Source organism: Xenopus tropicalis, chromosome 10 (assembly GCF_000004195.4).
Source record: "Xenopus tropicalis strain Nigerian chromosome 10, UCB_Xtro_10.0, whole genome shotgun sequence".
In the NCBI taxonomy this organism is placed as follows: domain Eukaryota; kingdom Metazoa; phylum Chordata; class Amphibia; order Anura; family Pipidae; genus Xenopus; species Xenopus tropicalis.
The window spans coordinates 11513043-11531480 of record NC_030686.2 but is presented as its reverse complement, the minus strand read 5'-3'; the positions used below and the strand labels follow the sequence as shown (position 1 = coordinate 11531480).

Here is an 18438-nt window from a genome sequence, read left to right as displayed (position 1 = left end):
AGTAGTTTATGCAAGCAGACCATGTAATTAGCTGAGTGATCATGATTTCTGCTCAGTGTGTGGTCTGATGTGCCTTGCGTACATGGGCATGCAGGGTGGGGGCAACGCTGTATCTGCGGCCCATCTCTCTGACACTAAGGATTGAGTTTTAACCTCTTCAGCTGAAGGGAAATACATACGATGCAATACAGATATGGGATTTAATATGCATGAGACCTAAGATTTTCTAGATAAGGGATTTTAACTTAGATTACCGTACCTTTAGGCTAATAAAAGAAAAAAACAGGATTTATTTTCCCCCAATATGGATTTATGCTGCTGAAGGTGCTGTTTTATTGTTAAAACTATTGTATTATTAAATACCGAGTATAGTGGTAAATAATGGGAAAAGTTACATTGTAGTAAAGGTCAAAAACACCAGAAACTAATTTAATGTTTGTTCAAGTTATTTCAACCTACAGGGGAAAAAAATATTTCCAGAAAATGCTACCTTCTGATAGGTTGCTATGGGTTACTAGAACTTTGTACTTTTATACGAGCTGTTTTATATGATATTTTTATAGAGACTTACATTGTTTGGGGGTATAGGTAACCTATTCCTTTATATCCGTTGTGAGATTTTTACCAGCTTTCCTATTCTCGTGCTGGCAGATAAACCACACTGCATACTGTAAGTTATACTTTTTTTGTCAATTTTTAGTGTAACCCCCTAAACAGCTCTGTCTTACATTTCCACCTGCCTCCCAAGGAACGGGGTAGTTGCCTAACATACACAGGATTGGTTAAGGGGCGAGTCAAGCAAGGGAAATACCCCCAGTGTTGACTGTGATACACTGATAGACCATGGACACTAAATGATATCTGTCACTAATAGAGTTTGGATTAGTACAATAGAAATACAGTTGGGCTGAGATGAAATGAGCCTAAATTCTCTTAGGTAAATGGTGTACACTGTATCTTTCCTGTATTTTTTCTACAGAGAAATCCCCCCCCCCCCCCATTCCTTGGGAGGAAAGTATGATAGGGCTGTTTAGGGGTTTACACTAAAAAATTGACAAAAGAAGTATAACTTATGGCTGCAGTATGGTTCTTCTGTCCAGCCAGCGCGAGAGCAGGAAAGCAGGTAAAAATCTCACAATGGATATGAAGGAATAGGTTATCTATACCCCCAAACAATGTAGGTCTCTATAAAAATATATCATATAAAATAGCTCATGTGTAAGGGTGAAAAGTTCTAGTAACCTATAGCAACCAATCAGAAGCTAGCATTTTCTGATCACCTATCCTGCTGCGTGTGTCGCCTTTATGCTGAGTTGCCGACCCTATTCTAAGGGACTCACTAGGAACCACACATATAGCATAGAAAAAATGTTAAAAAACATCATGGACCACGGGTGTCCTGGACTATGTTAGGCTGCTGTTTGACTCCTATTGTTGCCGGTGGAAAGGCATTTTGGATCTGGGCCATCAGCCATATTATGACAGTGCAACCAATGCCCTTTGTAAATATCTCTGTCTGCATATCTTTACAATTATTTACGTATATATCTCTGCAGGTATGTATTATCTTTCCCTATGTGTTACTCATTGTACCTGTGCCCAGGCAGGTTTATCCATCCTGCATCCCATATACAAATACACAAATCACAGTGATAATTCATATAATGATAAACTGCTGCATATGACTGTGCTGTGCTAGTGGTGGGGGTTAAAAATACATTGCTACATATGTATCCCCATGTATATATCCCCATGTATATAGCCCCATGTATATATCCCCATGTATATATCCCCATGTATATATCCCCATGTATATATCCCCATGTATATAGCCCCATGTGTATATCCCCATGTGTATATTCCCATGTATATATCCCCATGTATATAGCCCCATGTATATATCCCCATGTGTATATTCCCATGTATATATCCCCATGTATATATCCCTATGTATATATCCCCATGTATATATCCCCATGTATATATCCCCATGTATATATCCCCATGTATATATCCCTATGTATATATCCCCATGTATATATCCCCATGTATATATCCCCATGTATATATCCCCATGTATATAGCCCCATGTATATATCCCCATGTATATATCCCTATGTATATATCCCCATGTATATAGCCCCATGTATATAGCCCCATGTATATAGCCCCATGTATATAGCCCCATGTATATAGCCCCATGTATATATCCCCATGTATATATCCCCATGTATATATCCCCATGTATATATTCCCATGTATATATCCCCATGTATATATTCCCATGTATATAGCCCCATGTATATAGCCCCATGTATATATCCCCATGTATATATCCTCATGTATATATCCCCATGTATATAGCCCCATGTATATATCCCCATGTATATATCCCCATGTATATATTCCCATGTATATAGCCCCATGTATATATCCCCATGTATATATTCCCGTGTATATATCCCCGTGTATATATTCCCATGTATATAGCCCCATGTATATAGTCCCATGTATATCTCCCCATGTATATATCCTCATGTATATAGTCCCATGTATATCTCCCCATGTATATATCCTCATGTATATAGTCCCATGTATCTCTCCCCATGTATATATGCCCATGTATATCCCCATGTGTATAGCCCCATGTATATAGTCCCATGTATATATCCCCATGTATATCTCCCCATGTGTATAGCCCCATGTATATATCCCCGTGTATATAGCCCCGTGTATATAGCCCCATGTATATATCCCCATGTATATCCCCCCCATGTATATCTCCCCATGTGTATCGCCCCATGTGTATATCCCCATGTGTATAGCCCCATGTATATAGCCCCATGTATATCTCCCCGTAAGCCTGTGTGCGTCTGTAGCAGGATTACACTGGTTGTGTTGCCCCTTACTGGGTGCTACCACAGCATCACTGCTGTGTTTTTGGTTCTGTGTGGCTTCCTGTGCTGGTACCCTGCTACTTTTTAATCTAGGCACTTCCTTCGGTAATCTGCATCTCACAGGTAATCCTCAAATCCTTCTTTCCTTTCTTGTGTGTTTCAGCTGTCTGCTGTCCGGCACGCCCTTTCCTTTAATGAGTTAAACATCACAGGATGAGGTTTCTGCCAGCTGCCACAGGTTTCCCCGCATCAAAGGGTTAATCGCACTAGTAAGGTGAGGTGGTGGGGAGGAGCTGAACTGGGAAAAAGGCAGAGGTGCAACCAGGAAAAGTTAGGTGTGATCTGCCTGTGATTGAGGAGAGGAAAGTTTAGGAGTTGCACGCACGGTGGGACTCCAAAGAACTCATCTGAAGTGACCTCTGCCCGGGCGTAAGGATGGTGACCACTCCATGTTCTTAGATGGTTGATCTACAATGGTCTTCAGGCTGCAGATGTAAATGTTGTTTCCGCTGCCCCCTGGTCAGTCACCCTATATGGTCTCCAACCTATTGGAATCATATAATCAAGTAACTCTGAATTGTATTGGACAAAAAAGGATCCCCAGGAAACTTATCTACAAGATGTTGAATTAAGATGAACATGCAGAATCCGGCTGAACCTTGAATGTCCAGAGGCTATCACAAAATGCCTCAAGGCTTCTGATCATCATACAAACACTATGTGCTAATGACTAGATGCCCTCAGGCGGGTCAGCTTGAACGTCTTCAAGGCTCCTTTCTATACAAGGTGCAGAATCTGATTCTAATTGGTTCCCTGGCCAAAAATATTTCTGGAGGACCTTAGACTTCTGATAAAAACAAATGCACCAAAGGTAAAACCAAAGCTTCTGTGAACAGGTTCTGGCGTATAATAGATGACCAAGGTAGAACCCCAATAAACGGAATCGAGGTTTGCGATTAAACGAGGAATCCAAAGTGATGACCACAATGATGTTCGGATCTTGTCTGTCATAGGAAATACAGAAAGGCTTCAACCCGATAATCTCACTACATCTCGAGGAATCTCAAGCAGCTTTGTGAGTCTTAAGCAGATTATAAAAAGGTAGGTTACTCCTTATTGCTTTTTAATAGGGCTAAATAGTCTGTATTGCTAAAATATATATACAGAAAGAGAGAAAGGTTCAAAAATAAATATCTTACAATTTATGTATCTATCAATGTATCTAGCGATCTCCAATCAATCTTTCTACCTCTGTCTCCTTCTATCCACCTACCAACCTACTGCCTAGTGATCAATAACAAGCACTGACACACAGAACAGAGCAAGTAAATTCCTAATACACTCGTGTGAATTGGTGTGAGCTGAATGTGCATTTGCATTTAGAAAAGATTCTGCAGAGTGAGCTTTATTATAGCCCCGAGAAAAGGGCCTGATTGCCCAGCTATTATGGGATGCAGCAGTTGCAGGTTTTACCACCTTAGGCAAGTCCTATCAATTCATCTGTTGGATTCTCTTCTTAGTTTATTGGAAATGCATACAGTATAGTAAATTTCCTACAATCCTTATCTACCCTGTCTGTTCCTACCCCCTCAGATACACAGATACACCAGGAAAAGCCACAGGCATACTTTATACTAGGGGGAAAGTTTAATATTTTCCATTTTCAACTAAGAGCTATATATGTTGATATACCAGCAATACAAATAATAAAATTCCATATAAATACTTACATGTTGATATATAGTTTCAACATTTACTATATTTATATTGAGTACCATTTTAACCTAACTAGTGAACTATATTTAATTTTTTACATAAGCATCCCTGCACTTTACAGTCCAGTCTAATAGATACAGTAGATAGATAGATGATAGCAAGATTGATAGATAGATGATAGATAGATGATAGATAGATGATAGATAGATATAGATAGATGATAGATAGATAGATAGATGATAGATAGATGATAGATAGATGATAGATAGATAGATAGATTGATAGATAGATGATAGATAGATGATAGCAAGATTGATAGATAGATGATAGATAGATGATAGATAGATAGATGATAGATAGATATAGATAGATGATAGATAGATAGATAGATAGATAGATAGATAGATAGATAGATGATAGATAGATGATAGATAGATAGATAGATTGATAGATAGATGATAGATAGATGATAGATAGATAGATAGATAGATAGATAGATGATAGATAGATAGATAGATAGATAGATAGATAGATAGATAGATGATAGATAGATAGATGATAGATAGATGATAGATAGATAGATAGATAGATACATAATAGATGATAGATAGATAGATAGATGATAGATAGATAGATGATAGATAGATAGATAGATTGATAGATAGATGATAGCAAGATTGATAGATAGATGATAGATAGATGATAGATAGATAGATGATAGATAGATATAGATAGATGATAGATAGATAGATAGATAGATGATAGATAGATAGATAGATAGATTGATAGATAGATAGATGATAGCAAGATTGATAGATAGATGATAGATAGATGATAGATAGATAGATGATAGATAGATATAGATAGATAGATAGATATAGATAGATGATAGATAGATAGATAGATGATAGATAGATAGATAGATAGATAGATTGATAGATAGATGATAGATAGATGATAGATAGATGATAGATAGATAGATAGATAGATAGATAGATAGATAGATAGATAGATAGATAGATGATAGATAGATGATAGATAGATAGATAGATAGATAATAGATGATAGATAGATAGATAGATAGATAGATAGATGATAGATAGATAGATGATAGATAGATAGATAGATAGATAATAGATGATAGATAGATAGATAGATAGATAGATAGATAGATAGATAGATGATAGATAGATAGATGATAGATAGATAGATAGATAGATAGATAATAGATGATAGATAGATAATAGATAGATAGATAGATGATAGATAGATAGATTTAGTAAATTATCACTTTTTCACTTTATAAGATCTGTGAGTGCAGTTTTATATGAAGTTTTTTTTAGTTCTGACTCCCAGGCTATTGGCTTATACAAAAAGAGTGCAAATAGAGGATATATATGGGATATAAATCAAAGTAATACACTTTGCACCTGTGTATCTGTGTATGACTGCAATGAAGATTGATAGTCAGGGGTTCCCAAACATTAAAAATGTAGGGGCTTACTCTTAGTAAATGTATGTCAGCCAACCCCCTCATGTGGATAATGGAAAGGTCTCGGAAGACTAATCAAAAGTGGTCATTTGACTGCTGTGATCTACTGGTCACCATCTGAAGATCTACTGGCTCAGCTTCAGTTGTCAATGCACCCCTTTAGATTCCTGCTTTTAAGGTGCTGAGTAATTGGGATACAGAAGAGAAAAGGCCCTTCCCTTCCAAGGTAAGTATGGGTGCTCTGAGGGAACATTTTATTGAAACATTAAAACCATCTCTGGCATTTCGTTGACCATCTAGAACTGTTCTGAAGTCTCAAGATCTTAAACAGTAGCAGTTGGGGAACAAAACATCAGCACATGTGGTTTTAAGGGTTTCAATAAAAACATACATTTTATACAGTCCTTTAGGGTGCCCATATTCCACCTTGGAATATTTATGAAATAATGTTAGATCTGAGTGTGTGTTTAGGCATTGGTAATATAGACTCTATATTTCTGGTATTTCTGGAACCTTTTATAAAGGGGCTTGTCAGATAACAAGTATTGTTCCATATATGCTTTTGCATCAGTAGTAGAGTCTTAAACATAGGTTGAATTGAAAAGAGACAAAATAAACCCGAGAACCAATTACTGCCTAGTTTGTCAGTTTAAGGGGGCAGCCCTCTATACAGAGAATAAAACTCCAATATAAAAATATCCCCCTAGCTTGCTGTGGACACTTTTGGTTAAATCAGGGGAGCTTAGGGGATGGAGGGGGCACCTCTGTCTTATAAGATCAGAACATGCACAGCAGCCTTTACTGAACAAGTGCTGATCATCAAGGTAGGAGAGGAGTCCAAGGTCCAATTCCTAGGGCAGCATCAGACCAAAATCTGCCTCTGATTACACGGCGTTCATGGTTGTTGAACCACTATTGAAAAATAAATCTGGCCACACATGCAGTAAACGTATTGCCAAACCTTGTTACTGAATTGGCAGTGTAGACTGCTGATTTCCATTGGCACATGTGTGGGGATTATTAGCCAATTTGGAATAGGAAGAGGTAGGTTGTGTCTTAAACCATATCTGAGGGCTAAATTACTTCAGTCAAGGGTGATGTACTTTGTGCGGAGCTGAACAGAAACAGGAGAGCCAACCCCAGCCATAGGTCTTGAATCAGTAGATGAGAAGTAATCTACACGTCCGTACGTAATATTTATGATACAATCCAAGTGGTCAGGCATTCAATCTGAATGAGCTCTAGGATGGGATGTTTAGCTTGGTTTTCAGACATTCCTGGTTCCAGTCCCACTTTTGGCTATGGCCCCTTTTGATGGTACAATGTTTGGTCAGGGCCCCTCTTGGCTCATGGAATAAGTAGCAAAATATCAATGTATCAGTCATATTTTCAGGAATATGTAGGATAAAAAATACATGTTCTCCCCAAATCTTACTGACCTCCAAACTGGACTTTCAGGTGCAGCATCAGACTGGATATCTAAGGCTCACTGGGGCTCCTGCCCCAGGGACCCCTACACTTGCTCAGGGGCCCCAGCCAGCCTCTGCCCCCCCCCCCTACTCATGCACCTAGACATTGCCACGATCAGGGGAGCAACAGTGCTTACAGGTAGGAATTGTGTCTGGGGCCCACGAGGGGAGGGCGACTGGGTTTTTCCCGGTGTTCCACCAACCCAGTCCAACCCTTTTTAGGTGTATCTAGAAGTACAAATTGCCAGTCTCCCCAATTCTCAGCGTGAACGTGTATAAGTAAATATATCAAATGCAGTGAACTGTATATATCTATTTTTAAATTCATGTTTAAGATTGCTTAAGTAAGTCTGGTTGCATTTTTTAGCCAGACATATATATTACAGATGATGCCTTATTGCAATTATTTATTCATACACATGAAAGATATGATCACTGAGAATCGGGTCAGTATACAGCATTTCACAGGACAGGGGGAAGGCCAATAAAAACACTGGAGGAGGCATAGGGGACGCTACAATGGTAGTTTATGTTTGGCACAGGGGAAAGCACATTTTTGCACAGTTTTTAGCCTCTTTCTATGCAGGGTATGTAAAACCAAAGCAGCTGGAAGTGATATGGAACCAGGCAATATGTATGTCTTTCCCTTTTCTCAGTTTTGAATTATTTTTTTATTTGCATTTTGCCTCTCTCCAACTTGAACTTGAAGCTAACATTGGGTTGTGATGGTCAGCATCTCTACATCCACAAAGCAGATTCATTCTGTGATTAGATTTTATTCTGCGAAAATCAAATAAAGAAAAAAGATAATACTAACGTAACCACCGCCATGATAGCGACTCACTTCACCCCAGTCCCTGTCCCAGTGGAACCTAAAGGCAAATGTCCCTATCACACTCACACACAGTAGGGTAAATAACCTCACTTTATGGCATTTTTACTTCAGAAGCAGTAACTTATTAACTTATAAGCCGAAGAGCTGCAATCATTTAAAAACACTAAGAAAATGTTCCGTGCAGATAATGTAAGAATACATTGTCTACATCATAGTAAAAGTTTATCTTTTACCGCCAACTAATATTCAATAATTTTGCAAAAAAACGTATACATTCTATGCCTATTCATCTCGGCATATTGAAAATCCATATACAATATCATATTAATAAAGTAAATAAGCATTTTTAGGATTTTTTCTGGCACCACAGAGGTTTGTAGCTGTTAGGATCCGATGGGATCAGAGCCAGAAACCTACAGGTTTTTGGCTGCTCTCCTTAACCATTAATCCAGGAGATCAGCTGGTGAGTTCTTTCATCTCTGATTTACTCTCATCCACATTTATTCTCAAGTTTTCACCTTGCCCTCCCATCACAACCTAGCAGCATTATTGGTCAATCCTGTTCTTTCTCCAGTCCTGTTTCTTCTAGTCTATGCAACCTAATCATTCCTTTTGCCCACTCTGCCCCCCTTATGCCTGTTCCTGTTTCTTTGTCCGCTCCATCCAACTCCTACCCGTCTTGTTCCTGACTGGTCACAATAACTAGTTCTTACCTTAAGGTAGGGGCCCCAACCTTTTTTTTACTTGTGAGCCACAGTCAAATGTAAAAAGACTTGGAGAGCAACACAAGCACCATAAAAGTTCATGGAGGTGCCAAATAAGGGCTGTGATTGGATATTAGGCAGCCTCTATGCACCCTATCAGCTTACAGGGGGCTTTATTTGGTAGGAAATCTTGTTTTTATTCAACCAAAACTTGCCCCCAAGTCAGGAATTGAAAAATAACTCCCTGGTTTGGGGGCACTGAGAGCAACATCCAAGGGATTGGGGAGCAACATGTTGCCCCTGAGCCACTGGTTGGGGATCACTGCCTTAAGGACTCACCACCCATATATACATTTTTTTTGACTGTGCACCTCAAAAGAAAGTTTGGAGATGAGTGCAGGCACATTTTCGTATATATATATATTCTAACAAACTGGTCGCTTCACACAGGACAAGACTGACATTTCGGCTGATATTCCAGCCTTTCTCAAAGTTGACATATATATATATGTATATACACAAGCACACATGTATGAGATCCATTATTGAAAATACTTGGAACCTGGAGTTTTGTATAAAGCGACGTGCCATGTCTTCAGACTACTAAATGACATTTAAACATTAAAGAAACCCCATTAAATTGTTTTGTCATCAACATGGATTTATGCATTCTTAATTACAAGGTACAAGCTGTTATCATAATATTACATTTATTACATTTTTGTAATGTAACTGTTAAAATTTATATACATCTGTAAAAATAACCTGCAAAATGTATCTTTATAAACGTTGTTTAGTGATGTCACCGGTTATAAACAGCACCTACTGAGGTCACTTGTATCAGATGACTTGTATTGTAAGAAATATATATATATAACTATGCCATTTTCCTATCAGAAAGTTTGTTAGTACTAATAGATGTCATCAATTTAAATGCTTAACGACTCTACCCCTACGTTTAAATTGGAATATCTGCAGAGGTTCAAACACAGATATTGCAGCATTTAGCCCAGGGGATATGGTGAGCCAAGCAATATGGCATTGCCTACAGTTATACATGCAAAGGCGTTTGCCATTCTTTTGAATGGGAAGGGTGTTTTAACCACTGTGGTTTCCCCAAAGACAATTCAGTGGTTGGATGCCACGTCTGCCAGAGACCTTGAAGTTTCTTATACAAAGTGTTTGGGTTTCACCCAGAATAAGTCAGGAGTTCGGCTTTGTCACACACAAAGTGGAGTTGGAAAAATTACACAAGTCATTTTGGCTTCTGTAGAGTAGCAAGACATTTCTCATTACTAGAGGGGATCATGGCGCCATAACTGATAGAAGAACCCCTCATGTAGACAGTATTAGCTGTAATGATTGTAGATTGACTGATATATAATAATATATTATAGGACACAACATATCCCCATATCTACATTTAAAGGATAAGCCACTTGGGGATCTGTGATCTGTAATAATATGATTATATTTGCCACTCTCTGACCTCACTATCTTTTATACATTTTTCTCATGATACAGCCTCCCCCCACCATAGAGATAGTCCTGCCACATTTTCCAATCCTCTCTAGAGACGCCCTTCACTGAAACAGACTCGGTGGTATTTTGGCCCTCTCTCTCACTACTAATAGAGTTCTTACATGATTATGTCCATCTTTAGCTATTCAGCCAATAACCGATGCGACTGACTATCTGAAATTCCACTGCCAACACTCCAAGTTCATGGCAGGGCCACCTATGCCCCAAGTGCCGGCTGAGGCAGTTATCCCCATGTTGCTCCACAATCCCCCCTGAACTTACCACTCCCAGGACCAGGGAAAGGAAGGAGGGCATTGATATTTCAGAGAGAATTTCTAGTAATAAATGGAAATCTGGAACCCCTTGTTGACACCTACAGTAAAGTGCTGCCAGAGGCAAGGTTCTCTCCTTGCCACCCAGTCCCCACACACTGTCGCACACCCCTGCACCCCTGTGTATTATAAGATACAGAGTACACTGCAACCTGTATTAAATCGCTCGTACTGGTTACCTTGTGTCTGTGGAAAACCTTTAAAATGTATCTTAATATGGTGGTTAGCGATGTTATTGGTCATAATCTGTGCTTTGTGATGTCACATGAATCTTGTATTATAACAAATAACATATCTCTATGGCGGTGATCCCCAACTAGGGGTTCGTATGCAACATGTTGCCCCCCACCCCCTTTGATGTTGCTCCCAGTGGCCCCGAAGTAGGAGCCATTTTTATATTTCTGGCTTGGAGACAAGTTTTGGAAGCTCAGAGACACAGTTTTACTCCAAGCAGAACCTCCTGCAGGCCAGCAGTCACATGGGACTACCAAATAGCCAATCACAGCTTCCCAAATAATATTTTTCATGCTTGTGTGGCTCCCCAACGCTTTTACATCTGAATGTGGCTCAGGAGGAAAAAAAAAATGTTGGGTATCCCTGCTCTATGGGAATAGTAGGACCTCAAAGTGCCATGACCTGCCCCTTTTTATGAGCCTACATTTGTAAGCTCATAAAAAAAACCTTGGTGACATGATATATTTAAAAACAAATGTTTTTTTTACCATCTCAGCCCTCAAATGAATTCGTGTTATCCATTAAACCCTTCAGTCTAGACTGGGATATGTTTGTCCAGAGTTTGTTCAACACCAGCAGAAATCAAGCACCCATGCAGACTTTTTTTACTGTTGCCATGGGCACATGTGCTAGAGCACTAAGGGGTGATACCATTTCCAGGCTTCCCAAGCCATGCATGTATGTGTCAGTAGTGACTTAGAGAACAATAATTACTCAAACCTGCAATGATTTGTATACAAATGTGAGTAAGAAGCCTCTAGCACCGCACCAGTTAATTTAGTGTCCCTCAGACTATGTGGCCCTAATATCCATGGAGGTCTTTCTCATCCTCCACTTCTCATTAGAGTCGAGACTGTAATTACTGTAATTTGCATCCTTCAGACCTTTATTACAGCTGCTGGCTCCTGGGATATTTAGGATGAAAGATAAACTATATTTACATTTCCTCTGACTATCTGAAAACATCTAATCAGGGCGGGTGACGTGAGATCCTAGTCCCATAATTCCCATGCACAGAGGTGGGAGTCAAAGGACATTGGAGGAAACATGTAGACACAGAACTTGAGCAGAGAACCATTACTTTTTTTTTAACTGCTTTATTCTCCTTTAACCTCACACCTCTATCGTTTACACTTCTACAGATAAACACCGCCTTGGTCTTCATCTCTGCAATGCTGACTGCTGTATGTAGCTCTTTGGGGAACCAGCCATCTGAGACTGACTCTCCTTCACCGCCTGAGATCTCTGTGAGACCATACCTTCAGCTCTCAGAAGCAGATTCAGGACTTTCCTTACAGCCAGACGGTGTTCAAGAGTGTTCCTTTTCTGCTAGCGAGAAATACACCTCCCTGACCTCGGTGAGACCCTCCAGCCAGACATTTTCAGTTCGGGAATCCGAGGAAAGCAACTTATTTCCCAAATTTCTGCACCCACCTCTTGAGATGTCCCACCCGTATGAAACTTGGATCCGACCCCCAGGTCCAGGTGGATCTGGAGAAGAGGGTGGGGTACCTTCTTGGTGGGATCTTCATGCTAGTTCTAGCTGGGTGGATCTGCAGCCTGGAGCAGGGGGCTTTTCTGCTTCCTCACCTCACCAACCTCCACTTGGAGGTTATAGCCCAGAGATGTGTGTGCCTCCTGCACACATGCTTCCACCTTCTTCCCACCTCATGGGAGCTTTGGAACCAACTCTGGAATCCCATTCCTCTGACCAGGGATCAGAAGGTTCACCTCGACCCAAAGGTGTTCGAAGAGCGATGCCACGAAGTGCAGCCCAAACAGCCTGTCGCTGTCCTAACTGCCAAGAGGCAGAACGTGTGGGTGGTGGTGGAGAGGGTGGCAAGCACAAAAATCTTCACAACTGCCACATTCCGGGATGTGGCAAAGCATATGCCAAGACCTCCCATCTAAAGGCTCATCTGCGCTGGCACAGTGGAGACAGACCGTTCGTGTGCAACTGGCTGTTCTGCGGCAAGAGGTTCACTCGGAGTGATGAGTTACAAAGGCATCTGCAGACCCACACTGGAGCGAAAAAGTACCCCTGTCCCTCCTGTAGTCGTGTCTTCATGCGCAGTGATCATTTAACCAAACATATGAAGACACATGAGGGTGAAAGCAGGGGGGCAACAGAGGCATCAAGTAAGGCCAAGAGTGAGCCAGATGAGAGCGGAGCAAGCACTACAAACTGACACTTAGCAAGCAAATAGGGGTCCTGTCCTGGATGAGTATATCCTACCTCCGGACTGAAAACAGAGAGGAATTCTGTAACATATTTAATTTATTTTGTAGATGGAATAGATCGTTTATTGGTTCTAGCATCCAGATCTAACATCTCTGATATTGGAATAGAAGGGATAATGGTTCCTTAGCAGATTAAATTAACACTATCTTTATCTCAAATGAATTGGTATAATGATACCTAGAAAAGAACATTAGGGTATAGGTATAATTTCAGATGACAAGGTGTATGAACCAATGGGAAATAAGTAAGGGTGAAGAGGCAATGTACAGCACATTGTACGGTGTCATCGGAATGAATCTTGGGCATTATTATCTATGGGACCCGGACATAATGGAAGTTACCAATAAGGAGAGGAAGGCTGAGTATGTTGTAAATGAGTAATAGGACCAGTCAGACACATAAGAGGTTCTCCCATTAATAGATTAGGAAGCAAGTCGTACAGGGACACATACTGAGTGCAGATTTAAGGTGCAACTTTAGAAGAACTAATATGGAAGGTGTATTGTTAACATAGGAGGATTTCTGATACTAACTTGCCCACCTTCTATTTTGGGCTAAAGATATCTTCTTGCACAAAAGCTTAGTATTTACCAAGTTAGCGTCCCCCTGGTGGAGAAGTGCGGAAGGGGGCAACACAGAATAGCAGTGGCACTGTGGCATTGTTAGTCCACTACAGGGGTAAAAGCACATGGGAAGGAATAAGAGGACATGGTAATGTATACTTCACTATTATTGACATTAAAGCAGTATCCATGGCATTACAAGAGGGTGCCTGGCAAGCCATTGGTTAGAGATGTGTGATTTGCAGCAACAAGTGTAGAGGAAACCACATACAATAATAGAAACAGAGAGGATGTAGCTCTAGTGATGAAATAGGGTTATTCAGAAACAAATACATTAATAATATTGTCAAGAAGGTGATCTGAGTGTAGTATGAAGAAAGAGTAGCCACGTAGAGCAAGTAAAGGGATAGAATAAAAGTGCAGGGAGTAAGTGCAGTGGAGGAATAGCAGGGAAACCAGGGGTCCGGCTCTCAGTCAGTGAGGGGGAAAGCTGTAAACTGAATAAGGGAGGCAGAGAGAAGGGGTTAAGGAAATATTGTATTAAGAAAGTTGGATAAGAGAATAGAACATGATATATCCTTAGGCTGAAGAGTAGGGGGGCATAGTAGTGGGGTGCAAGGTAAGGTAGGATCCCTAAAAGCAGCGCTCAGAATGGGGTGCTAGTAGAACTATGCTCCTACATGAACACATGCAACGTAAAAAAAATGCAGAAATAAAATGTTTTATGTATTTTCTCTAGAGCATTTTATTAGTCCCAGTGCCTGGAGTTGTGCTATTCCCACGCCTTCTGCCAGTGAACTTGGGGCTGCTAAACCCTCATAAGCCACTCTCTGTGCTTTCTACTTTAACAACCACCTTGCCTGTGTTTCACCTTCCCATCTCCCGACTGTCAGCAAATGGGAGGCAGGCTAAATGTGTTTGAGAAGGATGCCAAGTTAACCCTTACAGCTCTCCCTCATTAATCAATGGGTGGGGGGACAGCCTCTCCTACACAACAAACGCACAGCGTATTGTGGGGGAAATGTACCTATAAAACAGGGTGTGGAGGGATACGGGCACAGAAATGCTCCACGCCCCAGAAAAGCACCAGCACGCACTGGCTGCACCCAGGGGACCTGTAGGGAACTGAATTAACCCTCACCTGCCTGGTGGATAGAATTCTAACTACTATACGACCCTTTCGGTTTTCCCAGGTTATACTTGGGTAAGACTGCAACCACTGCAGGCCACAAGTCTGTATAAACACACAGAACTGAATTACGGGGATCTGCTCCTAGGGCTGCCAGCAAGGACAGAGATAGGGGTTAAATCCTGCACTTGGGTTCAACTGCCTTTCCTATTGTCTCTAATGGTATCTGTGTCTTCCTTGTAACTGGTGAATGGGCTGAGGTGCCAGCTAGGGTTTATTTATTGGGGCCAGCCATGTGGCGGTCAGTCTGGAACATGGCCAGTAATTCTACTTTATTTCTTTGTTATTTGTATAGAAGCCACTAATCCTTATACAGTGGGAAATTGTGGAGGTTTGAAGTCCTGAAACTGCTACTAAAGTGAATTCAGGATGAGAAATGCAATTGTATTAGCCAGAAATGTTCTGAGTCTCTGTGCTTTGTATGTTTGTCAGAATGTTTTTATCCTAAATACAAATAGGCCAAGGGCTAAATTGATTGTTCATGTTGTGGGTATTGTTTCTTTTGAACCCTATCAATAAAGGGAGCCCAGTAGTCCCTGGTATCTTATGTTCAGGCTTCTGCAGCGTCGGACTGGCCACTGGGATACCAAGAAAGCTCCCGGTGGGCCAAGGTGTCACTGGGCCCAATTGCTTCTAACTATTTGGCCTATTTCATGGTCATTCCCTATTTTTGTATGGTTCATAATGAAGGGAAGGATAGAGTGCAGTATGTAGAGAAAAAAAACTAGGATAATAAAGAGGTTGAGGGAGGAGAGGAGGAATAATAGTTTAGAGAGTCAGCCTATGGTACAAGGTTTTCTGTGCGACTATGGCATCTTAATCCAACCCTGGGCTTCTGCTCACAAACTATTTCATCTGATTCTGGCAACTCCCATACCCACTCCAAGGGCCACAGATTCAACATCTGAAGATACAGATACATATTCCATATACTCAGGATATGAATAGTAAATGTTGCAATAAGCAAGACTGTCCATATTTCACAACATTTACCATTGTCTTGCACAAAGGGAAAAATATATCCTTTTTATAAATGGGGAATCATTTTCCATTTATTTTACTGTATATGGACAGTTGACGATGAGGGTATGTGTAACTATACAGAACACTCCTTTTGTGCATATTCGCTTATATAGATATTAAAACGGTTTTATTGCTTACACTGCACTTTCCATACACGCATATAGCAACAGTATCATCTGCTAATGGCCAGCAGAGGCACTGTTTGCTAGTGGTCCTATGGGAAATAAAATGAATGGACCTCAGAGGCAAGTCATGTGTATAACTGGACATATGCAGAGAAGGAATGCCATGTGCATGGATTATACCCTCTGTATGTTTAAAGGACAACTCATACATCCAACTTATTTCTCCAGAGGAATGGGAGTTCAACCTGACAGTTGAAGGAAATGCTTTTTGCAAATCACTGTGGAAAGCTGGAAAGGGTCACGATTTCTAATACAGGTATGGGATCCCTTATCCGGAAACCCGTTATCCAGAAAGTTCAGAATTACAGAAAGGCCGTCTTCCATAGACTCCATTATAAGCAAATAATTCTAATTTTTAAAAATTATTTCCTTTTTCTGTGTTATAATAAAACAGTACCTGTACTTGATCCCAACTAAGATATAATTACCCCTTATTGGGGGCAGAACAGCCCTATTGGGTTTATTTCATGGTTAAATGATTCCCTTTTCTCTGTAATAATAAAACAGTACCTGTACTTGATCCCAACTAAGATATAATTACCCCTTATTGGGGGCAGAACAGCCCTATTGGGTTTATTTCATGGTTAAAGGATTCCCTTTTCTCTGTAATAATAAAACAGTACCTGTACTTGATCCCAACTAAGATATAATTACCCCTTATTGGGGCAGAACAGCCCTATTGGGTTTATTTCATGGTTAAATGATTCCCTTTTCTCTGTAATAATAAAACAGTACCTGTACTTGATCCCAACTAAGATATAATTACCCCTTATTGGGGGCAGAACAGCCCTATTGGGTTTATTTCATGGTTAAATGATTCCCTTTTCTCTGTAATAATAAAACAGTACCTGTACTTGATCCCAACTAAGATATAATTACCCCTTATTGGGGGCAGAACAGCCCTATTGGGTTTATTTCATGGTTAAAGGATTCCCTTTTCTCTGTAATAATAAAACAGTACCTGTACTTGATCCCAACTAAGATATAATTACCCCTTATTGGGCAGAACAGCCCTATTGGGTTTATTTCATGGTTAAATGATTCCCTTTTCTCTGTAATAATAAAACAGTACCTGTACTTGATCCCAACTAAGATATAATTACCCCTTATTGGGGGCAGAACAGCCCTATTGGGTTTATTTCATGGTTAAATGATTCCCTTTTCTCTGTAATAATAAAACAGTACCTGTACTTGATCCCAACTAAGATATAATTACCCCTTATTGGGGGCAGAACAGCCCTATTGGGTTTATTTCATGGTTAAATGATTCCCTTTTCTCTGTAATAATAAAACAGTACCTGTACTTGATCCCAACTAAGATATAATTACCCCTTATTGGGGGCAGAACAGCCCTATTGGGTTTATTTCATGGTTAAATGATTCCCTTTTCTCTGTAATAATAAAACAGTACCTGTACTTGATCCCAACTAAGATATAATTACCCCTTATTGGGGGCAGAACAGCCCTATTGGTTTAATCAATATTTAAATGATTTTTAACAGAATTAAGTTATGGAGATCCAAATTACCCTTATCCGGAAAACCCCAGGTCCCAAGCATTCTGGATAATAGGTCCCATATCTGTACATTTTGGGGGCAGATTTATCAAAATTTGAGTTTAGAGATAAATACATAAAAACTCCCCCATGTTCTATTTATTCCTATAGGATTTATAGAAGCGTATTTATTAATGGGTAAAAGTTAGAACTCACTATTTAATAAATATGAAATCCCATAGGAATGAATAGAACACGGATGAGTTTTAATGTATTAAGCTCTAAACTCACATTTTGCTATATCTGCCCCTTAGTGTTTGAGGCTATCAAAGCCGGAGGGATAGCCGACTTCTTTAGATACTTAGCCGCTGCTTTATCCTGGGAGGGCAGGAGATCATTCATTGCTCACTAGTTCAGTTTTGAGTTTTTAGCTGCAGTTTAATGACAACCATTTTTGTGTTTTTACGGTAAACTGTGGATTTCTTGTTGCTGCAAAAATAAATTAATGTGCATGAGTTCTGATGAGTCTGTGTGTTTTGTT

The 18438-nt window shown here is 40.0% G+C and overlaps 1 protein-coding gene across 1 annotated transcript; it reads left to right on the top strand.

Annotated features, from left to right (window-relative positions):
• The first annotated feature begins 3105 nt into the window (after positions 1-3105).
• Positions 3106-14699, top strand: sp6 (Sp6 transcription factor). Its single transcript, XM_018089350.2, has 2 exons — positions 3106-3998; positions 12343-14699. The coding sequence occupies exon 2, from the start codon at positions 12373-12375 to the stop codon at positions 13387-13389; it is 1017 nt and encodes a 338-aa protein (XP_017944839.2). The 5' UTR covers positions 3106-3998; positions 12343-12372; the 3' UTR covers positions 13390-14699.
• Positions 14700-18438: the final 3739 nt, after the last annotated feature.